Source organism: Camelus dromedarius, chromosome 22 (genome assembly GCF_036321535.1).
Source record: "Camelus dromedarius isolate mCamDro1 chromosome 22, mCamDro1.pat, whole genome shotgun sequence".
Taxonomy (NCBI): domain Eukaryota; kingdom Metazoa; phylum Chordata; class Mammalia; order Artiodactyla; family Camelidae; genus Camelus; species Camelus dromedarius.
The window spans coordinates 22,965,150-22,987,527 of NC_087457.1; the positions used below are offsets into that span (position 1 = coordinate 22,965,150).

Sequence of the window (22,378 nt, forward strand, 5' to 3'; positions counted from 1 at the left end):
TCCAGGTGGACACTTCTCAGTATTTTTTTTTTTCATTTTTTAATTAAAAAATTTTTTGTTGCTGGGGGGGGTGTGTGATTAGATTTATTTATTTATTTAAAAAATGTTTAATAGATTGCACCCAGGACCTTGTGCATGCTAAGCACTAACTCTACTACTGAGCTATATACCCTCTTCCCTCAGTACTTTTCTTATATGACAAAGTAACTTCTGGCATTCTTATCAGACCTGCCTTCTTTATATAGTTCTCCCACTTTTTAGCACATTCTCTTGGTTTCCCTCCTGTCTTTCTGTACCTTCTCAGTATTCCTTTCCTCTCTTAAATATTAGTGTCCTTCAAGGTTCAGTCTTTCTCTCTTACTCTTCATCTTCTCACTGAGCTTACTGTTCACTTCAAGTGCTTTTATGAGTGGATGAGTCACAAATCACTTTCCAGCCTAGATTTCACTTCTGAGAGATCGATACTTGCCCATTGGACAAATTTAATTGGGTGTTCAACAGGCATCTCAAACTCAACATTTCTAAAACTGAACTCATTATCTTTTCTCAACAATGGAAACTTGTTTCTTTTCAAATTTGAATGTATCATCATATACCCTGTTGTTCCCTAGAAACCTAGGACTTACTCTTTAGCTTCTTCCTCACTGCCTTATCCCCCACATCATGGTGGCCACCAAGCCCTGTTGATTCTGCCATAGAAATCATGTTGCACTGGTTCGCGTACATATCTGGTATTTTGATTATTGAAACTTGTATACAAATAATTAATAATGAACTGTATAAATAATAATTTATATTAGTGTATTTATAGAATAAAATTTAGAAGGTAGAGTGAGAGCTGTAGAGGTTGGCATAAAAAAGAAAGAAATGACTTGCCTTTATTTTCTACCTTTTATAGGGTCGTTTATCTCCCTTAGATCAGCTGAATGTTAATTGATTGAGACTTGATCCACATGCAGTTATTTCCTTAGCTTCACACTGATAATTTTACTTCTATAGGAGTGTGCATTTTAAACCATTTGGTTTCATTATTACTAAGTTATTAAATATTCTTTCTCATCAATCACAATAAAAAAGTAGACAAAATTGTTTACTTTATAAACTAATGGACTTTATTTAGTAAGTGGTCTTTTAAAAAAGATTTTTTAAAAATTTGATGTATTTTTCCCAAACTAATTTTAACGTACCCTTTTAAGTTGTTTTAGGAACTTATTTTAATAGTGTTCAAAGTCACTGGCCTATGAATAGATCCTTGAGAAGAGGTCTTCATTTTAGGGAAATTTATCATAATAAAAATTACAATATAAAACATTTCTCTGAATATACTCTTACTGTATTTATCTTAAACTAAATTTACTTTATTACTCTACTGATAGAAAATGTAACATGCTCTATGAAAAAAATTGGTATGTAAGAATTTTTACTTAAAATACCTTAATTTTCCATTGTAATTTACGTTTTAAGATAATTTTGCTTTTAGTAATGTTAAATGTGGTATCACCTCTATTGCTTATGTATTTTTTGATCTCCTGTTCTTTAATATTACAAATTATATTAGCACACCTAGAAAAAGGTAGTTGTAAAATGTTTCATTTAAATGAATCACTGGACATACCTCTCCATGGGTATCAATTATTTTGTAAAGTTCTTAAATATATTTCTAGTGTAAGAAATAATGTAAAATATTGCTTAAAATATGTAAGACAGAGAAAAGAGCAAAAATCATTACACTCTTACCCCTGTCACCAACAGTTGCTTTCATGCAAGCATTTTTGTATATAGCAGAGATATTAACTGTATACTTCATACATCTTTCAGATTTTTTTCCCAATTTGTCACATACTGTTCTCAGCTTACTTAGGATTTGCTTTTAGGTGACTAAAATTGAATGTTTTCCTTTCTATTTCTGCATTCCAAATTAGTAAGATCTCTTTTTAAAGTTCATTCTTTTTTCTTGTTTGTGTGTTATTTGATTTTTTAGTCTTATTTATCTATTTTTAATCTACTTACTATCTTGGTGTTATGGTATAAGGAAGCCTTTTACAGCTGAGAGAGAATTAAGGTCTAGTACTCTAAGGCATCTGTTGCTTACTGTGAATTAATTCCTCTTCTGTGTGTCTGGAATGGTACTGGGTATGTACCATCCTTGGGAGAAATGAGAAAATGGTCACTCAAAGTATTTTTCTGTGTTTGAGATGAAGAATCCTAGTTTAGAAAGGCTGTTAAAGCTCTAAAGAAATCTTTTTCAAAATTGTTAGCAAATTGTCCCATCAACTGAATAATCCTACGTCATAGAATCGTTGTGAGGATTATATGATATAATGCACGTAATATACTTAGCATGGTGCTTGGCCATATAGTGAACAAGATAGATGTTAATTATAATTAATTTTTGTCATTAAATTTTTTTAATTGGGTGTATTTGAGGATTTTCTTTTTGGGCTGGTGCTAATTTAACCATATAGGTACCCAATGTGGTTGAATATCTTGGGACTAGTTTTCTACCCTCCTGACCTCTATTGCTACTCTTATTTTATTTTTCAGATAGTTTTTTTCTCTGACTTGTTTTTTCTTTAAGATGGTTTTTAGAATCATTCTGTCTGATTCCAAGAAGAATCCCAGTAGGATTTTTCTTGGTATTTCATTGTCTGTACATTTAGAAAAAATGATGTTTATAATATTTAGTCTTCTCATCAAGGAAGATTGTTTTTTCTACTTACTTAAATTTTTTCTTACATTGTTTTATAAAGTTTAATAGTGCTTCTTCACATAGAGCAAAATTACATTATTCCTAGATTTTTTTGTCACTATTATAAGTGATGTCCTTTGCACCCAGTGTATTTTCTATCTGGTTATTAGTGATATTTTGAAGTTCTCTAGGTTTTTGAATTCATATTCTTTAAGAATACCACCTTTTCTCTTTTCAATATTTCTATTTCTGTTTCATATTTTTTGTAGAAACAATTTCAAAACTGCTAAATATATGTGGTGGCTTGTTTTGCTCTTTTAATGGAGATGTCTTATTTTGAGATTTTTGGCTATTGGTTTAAAATACACTTTTTAACTCTTCAGAAAATTATTAAAGTAATATACGCTTACTGAGTATAATTTTCAAAAATTATTAATTACTACGTTCTGTATTTGAAAATTATATAATATTGTACATCAACTATACCTCAGTAATAAAAATTTTTTAAAGTAATACTGAAAAAGTAGTATAAAAATACATAAAACTGTAAGGAAGTGCCAATGTATTTGTACTTTTTATGATTTTTTTCAAATTAATTGTTGAATTTTATATCACTTGTTATTTTGAGATGATAAAACTTAACCTATTATATACTCTGTTTAATGTAATATTTTATTCTGCTATATATCCTAGTGTTAAAATATCCATGGGATAAATCCTACTTGTAATGGGTGATGATAGTCCTTCTAATATTATACTCTAGTGAAAGGGAGAAGTTAGGATCTTACAGTCAGAGGAACTTGGATTTGTATTCTGTTTTGACATTTTTAGCTGAATGACCTTGGCAAAATTATCTAATTAACTCCTTTGAATATTACCGTTTGTAAAATGAGAAACTTATTATAATCTTGACTGCTAATGGCTTTCCCTGCCCCCTGAATTGTAGATGAAGTTATCTCAGCATCTCCTCTTTCACCTAGTCCCCTTCTAACCTGCACAGTTCCAAACCTAGTGGAAATCCAAAGTCCTCCAGAAGGTCATATAAAAATCTTACTTTCTCCTGATTATCTCTGCTTCTGAACCTTTGCTTACACCATTGCTTCTTCCATTTCTCAGCTCTTTGACCCAGGTGTGAAATTTAGTTCTTTCCTTGATTTTCAAAAAATCCCCACTTTTTTTAGTAAACTGTATCAAGACTTAGGGAAAACTGTGAAGTAGCAGCAGTATAATTTAAAATAGGGTGGTAGGCATCACTTCTTAAAAAGGTTTCAGTCACTGTATTCATGACTTTTACTGGCCATTCACCAGCCTGTCCTGTTTGTTGCTGCTTTCTTTTCATCTTGCTTACCATTAGCTTCCTTCCCATTAAAACCAAACTTTTCCATGTTGCATGCAGAGCAGTTCTACCCTCTCTGAATCTTTGACATAAAACAAATGCCTAGTTTGGGGGTTTTAGTTTCTTTTTGAAGAGCAGTTTTGGTTCTGGCTATTAATAAAACTTTTCCCTTTTTCCCTTCATTATTACTGTATGTTTTAGGACTGTGTTGAATAAGTTGAATTGAATAACCTTTAAGCATGCAGATCAGCACACACAGTTTTTCCTTCCCCATCACTCCATCTACTTACTTAATACATGTTAATCTTACTATGCCAGTGGCAGCTAAATCATTTTGTCTGATTTGTGGTTGACAGTGCCTCTTTTTATTTCATAAACTCAACTTTTCTGAGATTCCTTTATATTACTAAGCTTCATGGAATGATTTAAATATTAAGAGTTTGTTTTTATGTGTTAAGAAGGTTAATTTTTATTTGTTTTGCAGAAAATTAATTATAAAAGCCAGTATGGCCACAGGAGGAGGTCCTTTTGAAGAAGGCATGAATGACCAGGATTTACCAAGCTGGAGCAATGAGAGTGTTGATGACCGACTCAACAATATGGTAAGATGTCTTATTATTGATTGTGTGTTGTTAACTACTAATGTTAAAATGCAACTTTTCTCTGATTTAGCCAAGTGGAACTCATTGAAACCCGTTGTTAAGTTTTTTTGCTGGGCAAGAAATTCAGTGGCCCTGGGCTGTTTATTATATTAGTTGGAGAAATTTTTGTTTGCAGGTAACATATCAACTTGAGTTACCTTAAGCCAAAAAGAAGATTTATAATAATAAGGATATAGAAATGTTTTACTGAAAACAAGTTAAAGGAATGTAGCTGGGTTTTACAGAGAGGTTAGAAAAAGAAACCAGAAAGTTGTCAAGAGTTACTTTTTCACTTTGCTTCTGAGTGCCTCTGCTTCACACAACTTTCTTTTCACAGACCAGTGTTCTCTCTTCTCTGGTCCACATGGCGTACTATGACAGGTCACCCCTTAATTCTAATGTCTTCAGTTATAGCTGCAATCATGTACTGACTAGTTATCTCATAGTTCCAATTTGAAATTTTAAAGTTTGATTATCACAGTTTGGATGAGATACGTATCTCTTTTCCAGTCAGCTATGGCCAGGATTGGGTGGGAAAGTAGAATATGGGGCTTTGGCAGGAACACCCACACAAGGACTGGGGTGGAGGGACAGTTTATAGAGAAGGGAGTTTTGTTATAAATAAGGAAAATATCCCAAAAGGTTTTACTATAGTAAAACTAAAAGATTGTCCCAGTATGGATAAGGTGGGAATTTATCGACCTTTTTGTTGAATGTATTAGGTTATGTGGGTATAACTAAGTAAACAAAATTATTTCTTTTTAAAACATTAAAAAGGGGAGGGTATAACTCAAGTGGTAGAGTGCATGCTTAGCATTCATGAAGTCCTAGGCTTAATACCCAGGACCTCCTCTAAGAATAAATAAATCTAACTACTTCCCCCACCAGGGGGGAGAAAAAAACCTAAAAGAAAAAAGAAATAAAATTAAGCATTTTTTTGTTATTTCATATCAGATCTTATGTAGTACATGGTTACTGATAATAATAGTTACATTTATTGCTTACTACATGTGCTAAATGTTCTATATATGTTATTTTTTCTCATGTTTTAAAGATGGCACTATTTTGGAGATTAGGAAACTGAGATTTTGGGGAAGTTAAATAAATTGCCTGGGGTCACACAGTGGAGCATTTCTTCAGATAACAGTAATTGTTTTAGATCCTAGCGTGGTTCCAGATCTGTCTATACATACTGACTTTACAGGAGGCCAGCAAAGGTATCTGTAATTAATTTCACTGTTCAATTTATAAACAGTAAGGGACCATTTTTTAAAATGCTTTTGAAAATATTCAAACTGATGCTAGGATTAGAATTTAGGTACTTGTATTTGTTAATGATGTATGATAGGAAAGTAATGTATTTGGAAATTTATGCTAGATGTAGTGGAGGGAAAATGGGTTAGAACAGGTAAATAATTGTCTCTGAGACTATGCATCAGTGTGAAAAATGTTTTGTCATTTTTAAGACTGACAAAAATTTTTAAGCATACCAAATTATTTTCCTGATTTGGTAGAGGCCAGGTTAACTGTTCCCTTTACTTTTTTAAAGGATTGGGGTGGCCAGCAGAAGAAGGCAAATAGATCATCAGAAAAGAATAAAAAGAAGTTTGGTGTAGAAAGTGATAAAAGAGTAACTAATGATATTTCTCCGGAATCATCACCGGGAATGGGAAGGCGAAGAACAAAGACTCCACATACGTTTCCACACAGCAGATACATGACTCAGATGTCTGTCCCCGAGCAGGCGGAATTAGAGAAACTGAAACAGCGGATAAACTTCAGTGATTTAGATCAGGTTGGTAAATTATTTTAAAAATTGAGTTATGACTATGAGAAATGTTTATAATTAAATAATTTGTCTTAATCAAAATTGAGCTATTTCCTTTTTCTTAGTTTCTGTGCACTTGGAAAGAATTTTAATCATGGTAATGGTGCTGTGTTCTTTGGAGGGCAGCAAAGTCTTTATTTCTAAATTTGCTAAGGATATGTCTTTAGGGACTTTATTATTACATTATATGACTAACTTAAATGATTTCATTTTGAAACTTAATTTCGCATGCTAGTAATTGAGTAAAATTGCTGTTAAGCAAAAGGGAAGGTCCAGTTTAGAATATTTATCATTGGCTAAGTGTGGAATGTGCTGTTACCTCAAGTTTAGAATAAAACTATTGTTTGTATTTATAATCACTTAAAGTTAGAACTGAAAGCAAGTAGAAATGATAATGACCTGATAATATTTTACTGTCACATCTGTACTTGGTAGAGATAAGGTTTCCAAATATGCATAAAGGTAGATTCAAGTCTGATATGATGGTGATGATCATGTATCATTTAGTTAACCTATATACTAGTTATTGAACACTTAACTGTATGTCAGACACTGAGCTGAGTACTTTATCAGACAGTGCTTCGTACTGACACATCTTTATGTTGATGGTCATATTAACATTGATGCATTGGATCCAAAGCCTGTGTTAGATTCTGTAATCAAGTATGACTAGCAGTATGAGTTATAATATGGCTCATAATCCTGCCACTTCATTTACACTAATCTTACTCCTATTCATCAGTTGAATTGTCTCTGACAAAATGAGGAATAGGACATGTTAATCAAATTTTGATATTTTACTAAAAGAATTTTGAATGTTTGAAGCTCTTTGAGTCTTAGAACAAAGCTGTTTATATATACCTCCTGAATTGATATCTGATGGTGAAACTGGCTTAAGAACATCAGAGTTTTTTTAATTTTGGAAGATTAATGTTTGTGGGTTTTTTTTCTTTTTCATATATAGAGAAGTATTGGAAGTGATTCTCAAGGTAGAGCAACAGCTGCTAACAACAAACGTCAGCTTAGTGAAAACCGAAAGCCCTTCAACTTTTTGCCTATGCAGATTAATACTAACAAAGGCAAAGATGCTGCTCCCAGTCCTCAAAAGAGAGAAATGGTAGGATCAGCACAGTGTAAAGAGTTGTTTGCTTCTGCTTTGAGTAATGACCTTTTGCAAAACTGTCAAGTCTCTGAAGAAGATGGGAGAGGAGAACCTACAATGGAGAGCAGCCAGGTGGTAAAATTTCTTTCTTTTGCTCTTTGTTTTCATAAACCTCAGAGTAGAAACATTAAGTTTAAAAAAAAAATTATACTGGGTTATGCACCTAGAAATTTTAGTTAGGTAGAATTAAAGTACTTCTCTGACCTTCCTTATTAATCAGTTTTATTCAAAATATAAATTTCTTCTTACCCTAAATGATTGTAGAAGTGGCATATTCAGGCAAATTAAGATTTCTTTTTATTTGCCAAATGCTATATTGGTAAATTTTAGTACAGAGGAATTGGGAGCAATGTGATTAATAGATAGTTATGGGAATTTTTTTAAATGGTGAAACAATTCTTTTAAAAAGAACTTTCAAAAGTGTAGTTCTTTTAATTTATAAAGAAATATATAAACATCAGAAAAATTTATATAAACGGTTTGGTATGCAGTTTTATAAAGTTTTTCAAGTAATGTAAATTAAAAATAACTTTGAAATTTCTAAATTAATTGTAGTTGGAGTTATTATTGCCTGTTATATTTTGATTAAATTCTAAATTTGAATCAGATATTTGCATGTATGAATTCACACAATAAGCCTAGAAGTATTTTTGGTTATATTTGAAATTTAAAAATTTAAAATGTGTAAAATTGTTGCTGTTCAATAAATTATACTCAGTTTTATTTATTTTCATGCTTTTTCCCCCTCCCAAATATTTCCCCTGCAGATTGTAAGCAGGCTTGTTCAGATTCGTGACTATATTACTAAAGCTAGTTCCATGCGGGAAGATCTTGTAGAGAAAAATGAGAGATCTGCTAATGTTGAGCGCCTTACACATCTAATAGATCACCTTAAGGAACAAGAAAAGTCATATATGAAATTTCTCCAAAAAATCCTTGTAAGTTTCAGATTTTTTAAATAATGTATTGAGTTATTTTTGTAGTACATCAGTGTACATATACTGATGATATTCTGATGCCACCCCAGAGGAGTTAATATATTTTCAAAGATCGTGCCATCCATTATAACATTTTATTGCCCTTTTTAATAGTTGTATGATTTATACCACTAAAATATTTCAGGCTAGAGAAAATGAGGAGGAGGATGTTCGGACTGTAGATTCAGCTGTGGGATCTGGTTCTGTAGCTGAGAGCACATCGCTAAACATAGATGTGCAGTCTGAGGCTTCAGATACCACGGTAAGCAGCTTTTTGGTAATTAAAGTGCTGGAAATGAAGATTTAAACTTTTCCCCCGTTTTTCAAGATGATATTTTATAGGCATTCTTTAATGAAAAGTTTATTTCAGGGAAGAAACCCTCAAATTGTTAATGCTGTGTATATTATTTTTAAACATGGAAGTTTAAAAGTTTTATTTATTAACATTAAAAATAGTTTTATGGCTGAGTACATCTAATAATTTTTGATTTTCAGCTTGCGGGAACCTGGTTTTTCTAGTATATTTCGTTAAGCACAGCTTTACTTATTTTAAGAACCAATGGGACAGTTAAATTCATCATGGATATAAGAGCTACAAGTGCAGAGTGTCATTGCTTAGCATGTCTTCCTTGGAAAGGTCTCCAAGTTCCTTTGCCATTGAGGACTCATTTTAAGGCTGTTAGGATTTTCATTTCTCAAGCTAGCCTAGAACTAAAGCAAAACCAGAAGACTGATAAATGGAGACGAAAATGGGACAGGGTAGCATTTACACTGATTTATTATTCCAGTGAGAAAAATCCTGTAACTTCTGACTGCAAAATGAAATGCATCAAAATACTGTATTTTGGAAAAGTAATCAGGAATTTACAGAACTCTGAGGAAAGATTTGTTAAATAAACTTAGTTATTAGAAGTTAGTATGAAACTAGTATGCTTTAAAGCACTTTAAACAGGTGCATCTATAACCATGGATTAGTAAACTTAAAAAACTGTTACCAGTAATGCCTTTCTTGTGAAAGGATAACCATGTATATCTTTTGTTCCAAAATACCATTCAGCATGAGGAATTTGAGGGTTTGTTTCCTTTTGGTATTGACCTGCGTAGTTTTCTTATATGCCTCCTTTCTCTTCCCTGCCCTTCCTGATTTGAAGAGGAAATTTGAATTTTTTTCTCTCTCCATTATTTTTACCAGGAGATGCTCAGAGGGCTTGATCCAAACGGTTGTTGAAGAATGGATTCTACTGTGGGGAAATTGTTTTTCTATTTACAGTGGTGCTGGAAATAATTTCTTTCTCACATTTCATTCCAGCAGAAAGGGAAGGGTTGGGGCATGTGGGTAAAGGAATTCTGTTGGGGAGGGATGGGAAATGGTATAGTTGATTACTGTAATTTATATCTTAGCATATATAGTGTTCACCATGATGAGAATTTCTTTTATAATATAAAATCATGACATGAAAGTTAATAACATAGAATAAATGTTAAAATATGCTTCAGGAGTTGTTGTATAGATTGGAAATTGCTGAGGATATGATACTCAATTATAATAAGCCAATAGTCTAGTCTTCAGAAATTTAAAAGTCTTAAGTTTTATTGTCACTCGGGGGAGGGTGGATAGATGGGGCGGGTAAATTTTTGTATTTATTTATAAGGCTGGCTTGTATGTTAAACAGGAGTTTGTGTTAAGAAATTAATATGCTACACTATTTAATAAAGGAGGCATCTTTTAGTCTGAGAATTCGGCCGTGCATTGAGGACAAACTAGGGAATTCAGCTTCACAAGAACAGGTTTCAGACATTGACGTTACTACAAGTCCAAAAGGGAAAGGTGACAGACCTCCTCAGAATTGCAGGGAACTGAGGCCTGATAGGAAATATAGCCGAAAACGTGGATTTCCCTCAAAGGTATACTTCATCATGTTAACTTGGGAAGTCTCTAAATGAGCACCTCTTTTGTTCGTATTTCCTCTTCCTTCTTTGCTTTTCTGTTGTTGCTGTTGCTTTCAAATATGTGAGTTATTAACCTGGTTAATTTTACTGTAATTTGCATTAATAAAATGCTGTCCCTTAGTGTTTTTCTTCTTTTCTACTTCTTAACTCTCTTTTCCATGGATTATATGTGACAGCTATTTTTAACTTACATTAACAAAAAACTTAAAACTTAATTCATTTCCTGTTTTTTTGCTATTGAGAGCTCAAAATATAACACGTTCTTAAACCTTGACCATTAGTTGCCATTTGTTTCTGATATTTGTGTTCATGGATTAAGATGGTTAAGTTTTGTCTTAGCCCCTGTGGTCATTCGTTAAAAAAAAGAGAAAACAGAGCAAGCTACTAGCTTTCCTGTTTTTGTAAGAATGAAGTATTTTATATTATTTTTTGGTGTATATTTTTGTTCCCATTGGAAGCCCCTTCCATTTTTTTTTTTAAGAAAGATATTTAATTATTCAGTTGACTTGTTTGCTGATATTTTTGCTATTTTTTTCTCCGGTGTTTGCTCTAAGTGTTCTTCCTTTTAATGTTCTTGTAGTATGCTTAAAGGCACTCAGGAAAGGTTTAAAGACAGCTACTTGTGTAGTTCCACTTAAAACAGTTTTTAAAAAAAGTAACATTTGTAAAAGTGCTTATATCCATTTGGCAAGAGTAAAGTACTGTTTCAATAATTGAATATAGATAAGATCAATTTCATATGTTTTATTACTAGCTTATTACCTAGGATTAGGCATTCTTTTCTGTTAGGCACATAGTTTACATTTTCTGTGGTTGTTTAAAAATGGCAACACTTAATCTCTAGGTATTTGAGTTTTGTTTTTTGGCCCCTTGGCTCCCAGGAGGGTTTGAAGATACTGTTTGAAATCAGCTATAGTGATCTTGCTATAAAATGTTAAGCAAAAGGTGTCCCATTTCAATAGAAGAGTAAACAAAGTAGCTGATTATTTTTAAAACTAGTTAACATTGAAGAACAGAAAGTGAATGGGGGAAAATAGATGTCCTTTGGAACTTAATACTCCTCTCATAAGTCTTCTGAATGGTGACAAACAGAACCTAAGAGTTGTTAATTACCACAGCGTAATACCTGCCAGTTCTACTTTTTTCCCTGTAGCATTATACTTTTTAAAAACCACCTTTCTGTTTTTAAGTTTCTTTGAATAATATCCTTTTAAATGAGTATTATTTTCTCTAAGACATCTTTTTGGAGTCTAATTTGATTCTTTTTAATCTTTGATTCTTATGGCCATCCTAAGGTAGTTCTATCAGTATTCTGTTCATAAAATGATTTCAGTTTCTTAGAAAAAACCCTAATTCCCACTGACTGACTGTTCTTTCGCTGCTACGCAGAATCTGTTTTTCTCCCCACCCCACCTTCATTCCTTCCTTAACATCCTTTTAAAATGTGGTATTCTGTTAGAAGACTAGGGGAAAAAGTTGAGGTCCTGAAGAGATTTCTCTGAGTCATTCCATTAAGATCTATAACTATTTGGGTCTGGCTTTACATTTTACCAATGACTTTGATGTAATTTAATTATTTTGGACCAAATCTGAGATAGCTAGCTATTGGTAGTTATCTCTCACCCTTCAAAAATTTTTTTCAAGATGTAAACAGTCTTGAAATGAGCCAGAACTAGGAAGATGAATTTTCATAGGAATGAATGTAAATGGTAAGAAGGTAACTCCACTTGTATAGGATGGGTGAGAACTGAGTAAATCATAGTTGATTTGAAAAGGGCTTTAGTTTATGGGAATATCTCCAATAAATAGTAACTTAACCAAGATACATTATTTTTCTTCTGTGTTCATGAAGTCTACTCAGTCAGTCCAGGATATATAGAGCAGTCATCTGGATTCTCTGATAGGTACATCAGATATTCTAACTGTATGTAGTCTTCTGCTTCCTATTTGATCTTTTCTTTGAGTGCTTCATTTTGAGCTGTGTATTTATTTTTATGATTGCCAAGTCATAGTTTCTCATTCACAGAACTGATGAGTTCTACTTGGGGAGGTAAAGAGAAAGGGTTTTGGCATAGTATTGATAAGAAATATCACCCAGAAAGGAATTTCTCTGAAGCCGTCTGTGTTCTCCATTATTTCTCCTGGAATCAAATATACATAGAGAAAGTAGATCAGTGAGTGCATTTTTACTTTCAAAAGAAATTATTGAACTTCTTTATTTTCCTTGTCATCTTTGGTCAGGGCCAGGGGAGATCATCCATTTAAAATCTGTGTAACACCAACAAAAATATGATAGCAATGCAAATTTTAAATTGACTTAAATATTTCTAAGTTAATAGTAGTATTTTATGTAAATATTAGGTAAAATGATTAAACTTCTAAAATACAAAATTTTTAAAAAGGTAAATCAGTGATGAAAAATTCCATTATGATATATGTTTCATAATTTGATTTATAATTTGTTTCCTAGTTGTATTTACATTTGTCTCTTTGATTAATTGAGTTATTTTTTCTGGTTGGGTTACATTTGAGTAGTTTTAAGATTAACATTTGAAATTTTATAATTTCTTATAAGTGGCACCTATTTAATCTGCTCCTCCTTTAGGCAAAATGAAATTTCACCGTAATTTATGTCCTCAAACTCAGCTAAATGAGCATATTTTAAAAGAAAGAATAGTGATGATAACTTTGATACAAAGTGTTTCTTTTGCCTTATTATATACTTACATGATACAAGTGAAAATTAAAGCCTTTCACATCATATTATCAAATAAAAATGTACTTTTAAAATTTCTGTCCTTGGTTAAGAAATAGTTGGTTTGTTTTTGTTTTGTCGGTTTTTAACATCACTTCTAGGAATGGGACACAATACTTTTTAGACTGGTCTTTTTCAGGGGCATGTTTAGGGCATTAACCTGGTATGATCTGCTTTTCCTTTTCTGTTAGGCTTGGATCCCTCATTCCTGTGTGTGTGTGTGTACCTCCGTTTGCCCCCTCGGCCTTCCTGTCTCCCTTTTTGTATTCCTTTCCTTTACTTTCCTTTTGTTAATTTCTCTTCATGCTAAGCCTCTGCTTGTGGTCTTTTACCTTGAAATTACCTAACTACCTAATTCTTAACATGGCAGGGTATTGCTATGTCATCTTATTATTCTTATTCTTTTTCCTTCAAGTCTGTATCTAGGGTTGTGTATTTAACACTAATTTATTATCTGTATATGTTCTTTGCCATTGGTAGTTGAAACAGGAACATGGATTTTTAATAGCCAGATATAAGCGGTGTTGGTCTTACTTTTCAGGCCAGAGATCCTCAGCAGGAACCTATGGAAGAGATAGAAAATTTGAAGAAACAGCATGATTTGTTAAAAAGGATGTTGCAGCAGCAGGAGCAACTGAGAGCTCTGCAGGGACGACAAGCTGCTCTTCTTGCTCTGCAGCATAAAGCAGAGCAAGCTATTGCTGTGATGGATGACTCTGGTATGCCACCATCTTGGAATGTTGTGTCTATAAGCAAGGCTCGATAAATAATGATAAAACTGCAGGGTGGATGCTGGTTATTATATAATCAGATTTTGATTGTTGTCTAGTTTAGAAACCTTCATGTGAGCCTTACCCTTTCCTGTGCTTTTCTCTGGTTATGCAGAAAAAGTTGCAGGGACAACTCCTGGCCATCATTCTGTGCCGTGCAGACAGCCAGCTCGCTCTCCTTTTCATCAGAGAGTACCCTTAAGAGGTAAAAGGGACAGGCTGTAGTTCTGTTTTTCTACCTCAGACTGATAGGGCTTTTGTTGCTTTTATTTCTATCTTTTATACTTTATTCAACTTGGATTGCTGTATTTTGCTTGCGTATCAAGGAAGGGTTAAACCTTAAGTGAGACAGTGAATAAATTTAAACTTATTTAGCTTCTGACATGAGTAATAGCTCTGTTACTCCATTGAGGTATCCAGTTATATACACTAGTTCCTGAACTGTATTTGTGTGCTGTCCAGTCTTCCTCAAACTCAGAATGTTCTTTTCTTTCTTCTTCCTTCCCTCAACCATGTATTGCTTAGATGGAAATTATATTGAATTCTTTGGTACTGAGTCTAACTTTATAGTTTGTCTCATTACCTTCAGACCTATGTGTTTAATTTCTCATTAAGTTGAAAACAAATTATTACTTATTAAAACTCGATAAAACTAAGGTGTATTTTCTAGTAGTCTGCCATCCCAGTCTAATAATAGTTTATCTCCTGTGGGCTCTCCATTTTAGATTCTTAACTGAGGTTACCCTGTTGTTACTCAATTTATCATGCTGTCCACACCTAGCGCACTGGCTCAGCCCTCTGATCACTGTTACACGTAATTTAATTTTGCATTTTCATAAGAAACTTTGACTTGCAAGTAACTTACTCTTTTGTAATAATGATTTAGTTTATATAATATATTGTGTAGTATATAATACTAATTATACAAATTTTTATCCCCATTTTTCTCTTGTGAAATTCAAAGTATCATTAGCTTTTACATTTATTTTAGGAAAAAACAAACTATTTTAACAACGACTAGTACTAGTTTGGTTAGTGACCAATCTTTTAAATATTTTTCCAGATTGGAGTATTAGGTTTCAGAGATTTTCCTATGATACGTTGTTTCAAATAGTGACATTTACATCATCTCATTTGATCATCACAAAATTGTAGGTTAATTGCCAGAGCTTTTTAAAAAATTCTCATTTTATAGAGGATGAACTCTAACACAGAGTTCATGACCTGCCTAGGCTTTTATGGAATTTTAGTAGAATCAGATGTCTTGAGTTGTAGGTCAGGGGTCTTCCATTTCTAAGTATAAACCTTTATTTATTTTTTTCCAAAGAGAAACATTTATTTATTTGACCACTTAGCAGTTTTTTCATCATAAAATATCATAAACAAATTAAAAGGAAAATGATAAATTAGAAAATGGCAGGAAAAAAAATCTCATCATCCTTATAAATAAAGCACTCTTCGTTTAATCTACATGAGCAAGACAATTGAAAATATAGACAAAGGATAATGGAAAAGCAATTCACAGAAAAATAAATTCAGATGAACACTAAGTATATGAAAAACTATTCAACCACATTTAAAGTTATGGAATTACACATCATAACAAAAGCAGGAAATTTTTTTTTGTATTTCATGGTGGCCAAAATTAATGAATATATATTCAGCCCCAGAACTGACTAAGGCAGGGTTGGCAGACACAAAGCACATGTGCTTCTATACTTCCACCCCTCATTGAGGCTAAACACTGACTGATCTTAGCATTCTTTGCTGCTGGACCCAGATGTGGCCTTGCCATCCTTCCCATCAAGGAGTACCAGGTTACCGCTGCTACATAATCGATGCTGGTACTCCAGGTGAAATGTGTTTGCCATTCCTAAAGTTTGATGAAAGTGGGGCTGTCTACATGGTTAGTCCTTGGCAGCCTAATTCCATAATACTGTTTTTTTAAGGTATGATAATCATAGTCTTTAGCTAGGAATCCTTTTTAAGGCGCTAATCAGAGATGAGGACACTCATTTATGTACAAGGCTGGAATTTACAATACTAATTCCAAAAGTGAAGTGTTGGGAATATTGGAAACAATTTTAACACAATTAGATTGGTTAGATAAAGCATATTAAATACATAAAAAGAAAATTTACATAATGCTTATGTTTTCAAAAATTAATACTATAAAAATAATACATCCTGTTAAATTGAGAGGGGAGAGGCAAAAAACACATTGTAAACCTTTATTTTTAAGTAAGCAGGTAATCTTGTGTGTGTGTGTGTGTGTGTGTGTGTGTACGTGTGTACGTGTGTACGTACTATCATGAGTTAGGGACCAGGAGTAGAATGAACAGGAGTTTAAATTTGTATTTATTTTATATACTAATTCAAAAAGATTCTTTGGTTAGTAATTTAAAAATAGATTTTGTCTTGTATTTATGAGGTTTTGTTGGAGAATATTGATTAAAAAACAGGTTTAAGAGTATTTAATCTGGTATATAAGAGGCAAAATAATTGTCATGGGGAAGCGTTCCTTTCATCATTTAACTAGCATTTTGTATGTTATCTAGACAGTAACTTCTTTTTTTCACATAGTTTGGACTGGGTATGTGGGATTCTATCCAGCTCTGAAATTCTAACTTCTTGAAAAAGCTAGTATTTTCCTTTAAAAGAGAAGCAAATTTATAGCCAGTGTTTCTTCTGGAGCTGGAGAGAATAAGCATGGGTTGGTTGGCTAGGAGAGCAGTAACTTACAGAATTGTCATCAGAATACTGCCTTAGGAATACTTTCGTAGGAAGATAAAAACTATGGTCTTTTAGTATAACTTCTATCACAAGTAGCTGCCTCAGTAAATTATCTGTTCTACAGCAGGGGTCAGCAAACTGGCCAGATGGATTAGGCCCAATACCTGAAATAAAGTTTTGTGAAACACAGCCACGTCCATTTGTTTATATATGGTACATAGTTGGTTTTGTCTTACAATGGCAGGAGTTGGGTAGTTGAGACAAGAACTGTATTCCCACAAGGCCTAGCATATTTACCATCTGAATCTTTAAGGAAAACTTGCCGGCCCCTGTACTAGAGCACTGATTCTGTTGGGGGAGGTGGGTTTGAGAGCTGTCAGAATCAGCTGTGCTTTTTCTTACTAACCACTTTCCCTGCCACACTCCTCCAACCTAACCTGATAGACCTGCCCGCACCCCTACTCTGTTGAGTCACTTTTCTTAATCGGGACGTAGTAGTATCCCTCCTTGAATGTTGGGACAGAAAAAGATGAACCACCATACTGGAGTTTTGTGGGTGTCCCTTTATTTTTAGATTAGATGGAAACTTCTAATAAAACGATTGGTTGGCAGATAAATCTGAAGGTTAGCTAGTTTCAAGTTATGGTAGGTGGTTTTTTTTTTTTTTTTTAAGTTCCTTTTTTTCCTCCAAACTTATTTTTAGCTTCTCATAAACTGAAAAAGTGTTGATTTTAATTATTTGCTTTAATGAATAGTTGTTAATTTCCTTTTCAGTTGTAACAGAAACTACAGGTAGCCTATCTGGAGTTAGTATCACATCTGAGCTAAATGAAGAATTGAATGATTTAATTCAGCGTTTTCATAATCAGCTTCGTGATTCTCAGGTAGCTTAATTTTTTTTTTTTTTTTTTTTTTTTTTTTTAGTATACTGGGTTTAAAAATCACATTAATTAAGACAGTGCTTCTTAAACTTTACTGAGCATAAGTATCACTTGGCATGATTGTTAAAAATTGTAGATTTTTGGTCAGTAGGGTTCCCCCACCTCCAAAATTATGATTTATCCATTTGGGGTGGACATCCCCCCATGTGATTCCAGTGCTGGTAGTCTGGGCACTATACTTTAGGAAACACTTAATTAGAGGAAAAATCCACTTTGAATGAAGTAGTCTGATTAGTGAAATTTCCTGTTTGCATGCTCCTAGATGACACGTTCTCATTTCATCTCAAAAATTGTTAACAGTCATAGTTGTTAAGTTTGTGTGAATCTATATTTCTGCAAAATTTTAGTAACAATTTTAAGAAAGTTCTTAAGTTTAATTTCAGAGTTAGTAAGTGTTATAATTTGATGATCTTTGTAAATAATGATATAAATGCAAAATTTCCATCTGTGGGCCTTGAGCAAGAAAGGGTGAATTAATACCTCTCCACTGGAAATGAGTATAATTGAAGATGCATTACCTCCTGTCTGCTGACCAAGTTAAAATAAAAGGATCCAGCTACTTTGGAGAGTTATTTAGCAATATCTAGTACATTTTTTCTAGTGCCCTGCAGTGGCCCACCTTGGAGAAACTGTCACATGTTCATAGGGAGATAGGCACAAGAATGTTCATGGCAGCGTTATGTTAATAGCAAACCAGAAACAACCTAAATGTCCATGAACAGGAAAATGGATTAATGAATTATGATATACACATGGAGTGAAACCCTATAACCAGTTGCAGTAAATAAACCAGAGCTAATGAATGAAAATGCAAGTTTAAGAAGGATGCCACTTAGCTTATCTTTTAAAATGTATGAAGAGTGTATATTTTTTATGGATACATACATAGGCATTACAAAATGAAAACATGTATGAGAATGGTAGATGTCTAATTCCAGATTGTGGTTCCCTCTTGAGGGAGTAATGGGATTGGGGATGGGTTCATAGAGAGCTATAGCCACATCTGTAATGCTATATGTTTTTTCCTAAAAAAAAGAATTGCAGATGTGGCAAAATGTTAATATTTGACTAAGCTCAGTGGTGGTTATCCATTATGTGATTCCCTAATCCTTAATGGAGTTTTGAAGTATTTCATAAAGAAATTTTTTTTAATGGGAAAGAAGTGGTAGGGAAAACGGATAAGTTAAGAAGTTAACATTGATGGTGGTGGTTCTAAAAAGATGGCAAGGGAGAGAATGAGATTTTTGAAGGTTTATTCTATATAAAATGTGGCATTTCTAGCATTTAATTTAGATCCAGGTAGTAATAATGTCCAGTGATTCAGTGTAGTTATGGGTGTCCATAAAACCGTAGATTTCTGTATATGTGTATGTTACAGTGGCACATCAGGAAATGGTATGTAATTTGGGAGTAGTAAAGACATACAGTTACCCACCAGCACACCTAGACAAGTATTTATCTCTTTTTATAAATAATACTTAAGTATTTTAAAAATAAGAATGCAATGTTTAATTGCTTTAATCTTTATTCTTCTTTTTTCAAATAAGCCTCCAGCTGTTCCAGACAATAGAAGACAGGCAGAAAGTCTTTCATTAACTAGGGAGGTTTCTCGGAGCAGAAATCCATCTGTTTCAGAACAGTTACCTGATGAGAAAGTCCAACTTTTTAGCAAAATGAGAGTGTTACAAGAAAAGAAACAAAAAATGGACAAACTGCTTGGAGAACTTCATACACTTCGAGATCAGCATCTGAACAATTCGTCATGTAAGTAAATCTGGCTCAGCAGTATTAGGTAGGGGACACATAAGTATTTATGCCAGCATGTAAAAATTATTTAGTAAGTATTTGGTGAATGAATAAACACATAGTTAGTCCAGAAAATTAAAATTTTTGGCGGGAAAATGGGACTTGGAAGTGAAAAGTTTTTAAGTGGCAAGGCAATGTATAATAAAAGCCAAATGGTAGATCTGTTCTGTAAAATACAGAAAAGGAAAAGAATAAATTTGGGCCTTGAAAAATTGGTAGGATTTTAATAAGGGGAAAGTATACGAGAAGGTAACTATTAGGTACTTTGACATAGTAATACTGTACTTTTTAGTATATCTAAATTTTTCCCTTAAAGAAAAACTAATCCAAATTGGTATTTTGGTTTAAAAACTAAAACAGATTTTTAAAATATTTACACACAAAAAAGTGAGAGATGAAAAACTTTTTTAATATAGGAAGTCCCAAACACATCATTTCTTAAAATACAGAAATAGTCATCTCAGGTGGGAATAGAAAACGCTTATGGTTATACTAGTTACACAGCTATCCCTCTGTTCATGGAGATTGGTTCCAGCACCACCCCCACACGTCCTACAGAGACCAAAATCTGAGGGTGCTCTCGTATCTTCTGTAAAGTGGCATAGTGTTTGCCTGTAACTTACACATATCCTCCCGTATACTTTAGGTCATCTCTAGGTCACTTATCATACTTAAATACAATGTAAATGCTGTGTAAATAGTTGTCAGCTGCCGCAAATTCAAGTTTTACTTTTGGGAACTTTGTGGAATTTTTTTTTTCCCTGAATATTTTGTATCTGCTGCTGGTTGAATCTGCAGATGAGAAACTCGGGTTCAGAGAGCCAGCTGCCTAGTTATATAGGAAAGGCAATAGTCATCTTAGCTGTACTGTAGGATCTGTTTTTCCTGCTCTGCAGATGTTTTAATTGCCTTTGTTAAATTTACGTCAGTTACTAGTCCTCACTTAACGATCCTCATACCTTCCCAAGCCTGGTCCCTGCCTCTTACCCAAACAGATGATGATAGGAGCTGTAGTGCTGGAAATTTGTGTCAGTAGGATCAGCACTAACTGGCCATTATTCTTCAGCATTCCATTTGCAGTCTTACTACAGAAGACATCATCTCTGGATCCCTGTTTCTTGTTCTTCACTCATCTCTTCATTCTCTGCCACCCCCAAAGAACCATACTATTTCTGCTCTGAGACATAGTCCTGTCCTTTCCCTGACTTCTACTCTCCTCCTCCTCTAGAGTATAATCTAATCCCAGTGCTTATTTTTCCTAAACACAACTAAAGGAAACTTAAAATTTGGAAGTTGTACTCACAAGTCTTGTGTTCAGTTTTATACACATAAAGCAAGTAGCACTCTGATGACTAAAAAAATCATTTTTTCCCCCTGGGAAACAGTGTGAAAGCAGCAGCAAAAGATAAAACGGTAAGGAATAGAGAGACTATTGGAAACCAGCTGTAGCAATTGGTAATGTGAGCAACAAATTAAGAGATAAATGGATGATGGTTTTAAAGTGGTAGGAAAGAGAGAAGTGTAAAGATTCTGAGTCTTCATTCATTGCCCTTGAAGGCATAAATACTGTTGTCTGACCTGTGTGGTTGGAAAAGTAATTAAAATGTATTTCAAGAGATACAGAGGATTAGCCATCACCTGATTAGAAAATTTTATTACTGGTTATTATTTTATGGTATTATGTACCACAGTCACTTTAACAATTTTGCTTTATCTTTTGGAACAAGAAAAATTCCATCTTGGAGACCAGATAGAATTCCTCTGAATCGTGCATTTGGAACACTCCAGGGACCTAATCCGTTAGGGCTGCCCTGTAAAGATCTGTAGATGGTACACTGCACATCATAACCAGTGGCCTTATTTGACTTAACTTAGAACCAAGTTTATCAGAGAAGTACTCTTTTACCTTTTCAAGGTAGAGTATTATAAGTCTTGTCAGTTTCGATCTTTTCTTTCCTTAGTCTTTCCTTTCTGTTTTAACTCTCGGTTGAGAGACAGATTAATAAATAAGTGGCCTAAATGTTGTATCCTAAAGTTTCTAAAATTTAAAGCTGCAAAATTTAAGATATTAATGACTTACTTTTTAATCTTTCTGTATTCAAGTAAACTATGAATATGTATTGTTTGTTGATGTATATTAGTTTGTTTATGGTAAGTGGTTTTTTTTTTTTTTTTTTTTGGTAGTTGTGCCTTCTTCAGCCTCTCCACAAAGGAGCGTGGATCAGAGAAGTACAACCTCAGCTCCCTCTGCTCCTGTAGGCTTAACACCAGTTGTCAATGGAGAATCCAATAGCCTCACGTCATCTGTTCCTTTTCCTGCTACTTCTCTAGTTTCTCAGAATCAGAGTGAAAATGAAGGCCACCTAAATCCAACTGAAAAACTCCAGTAAAACATTTTTACAAACATTATTTACATAGATTAGAATTGAATAATGGGGATAAATTTTGGGGTGTTTTGCCTTTTGTTGAAAATTCTGGAAGACTTGAATTTATTTAATATGATAAGCATTCTTAAGTGATACAGGGGTAGAGGTGTCTGTTATATGTGCCTTCTTTGAGTTGTTTTAAGAGGAATGTGACATTGTAATACAGGTAATTCTGTGAACTAATGTATTCCTATTTTCCAAATAAAAGGACTACAGTTAAAAGATTTTTATACTCAAATGGTTTAGAGCCCAGGCTCTAGGGTCAGAAAGCCCTGAAATTATATCTCACAAGCCTTTGTGGCTGTGGACAAGTAACACCCTCACTGAGCCTCTGTTTCTTCATCTGGGATAATAATATATTTGT

At 33.5% G+C, this 22,378-nt stretch overlaps 1 protein-coding gene across 18 annotated transcripts in view; it reads left to right on the forward strand.

The window, feature by feature from the left end:
• PCM1 (pericentriolar material 1) overlaps positions 1 to 22,378 on the forward strand; it is a 79,540-nt gene that overhangs the window by 6,261 nt on the left and 50,901 nt on the right. For 11 of the 18 annotated variants that reach the window (XM_064477510.1, XM_064477506.1, XM_064477507.1 and 8 more), the window contains 10 exons: positions 4,510 to 4,627; positions 6,216 to 6,461; positions 7,459 to 7,728; positions 8,424 to 8,594; positions 8,779 to 8,895; positions 13,880 to 14,057; positions 14,224 to 14,313; positions 17,616 to 17,725; positions 19,330 to 19,546; positions 21,773 to 21,974. In XM_064477510.1, the coding sequence (XP_064333580.1) occupies positions 4,532 to 4,627; positions 6,216 to 6,461; positions 7,459 to 7,728; positions 8,424 to 8,594; positions 8,779 to 8,895; positions 13,880 to 14,057; positions 14,224 to 14,313; positions 17,616 to 17,725; positions 19,330 to 19,546; positions 21,773 to 21,974 (1,697 nt within the window). In that variant the 5' untranslated portion in view covers positions 4,510 to 4,531. The remainder of the gene's footprint in view (positions 1 to 4,509; positions 4,628 to 6,215; positions 6,462 to 7,458; positions 7,729 to 8,423; positions 8,595 to 8,778; positions 8,896 to 13,879; positions 14,058 to 14,223; positions 14,314 to 17,615; positions 17,726 to 19,329; positions 19,547 to 21,772; positions 21,975 to 22,378) is intronic. The other 7 variants (XM_031440234.2, XM_031440240.2, XM_031440238.2 and 4 more) reach the window with 3 other exon arrangements.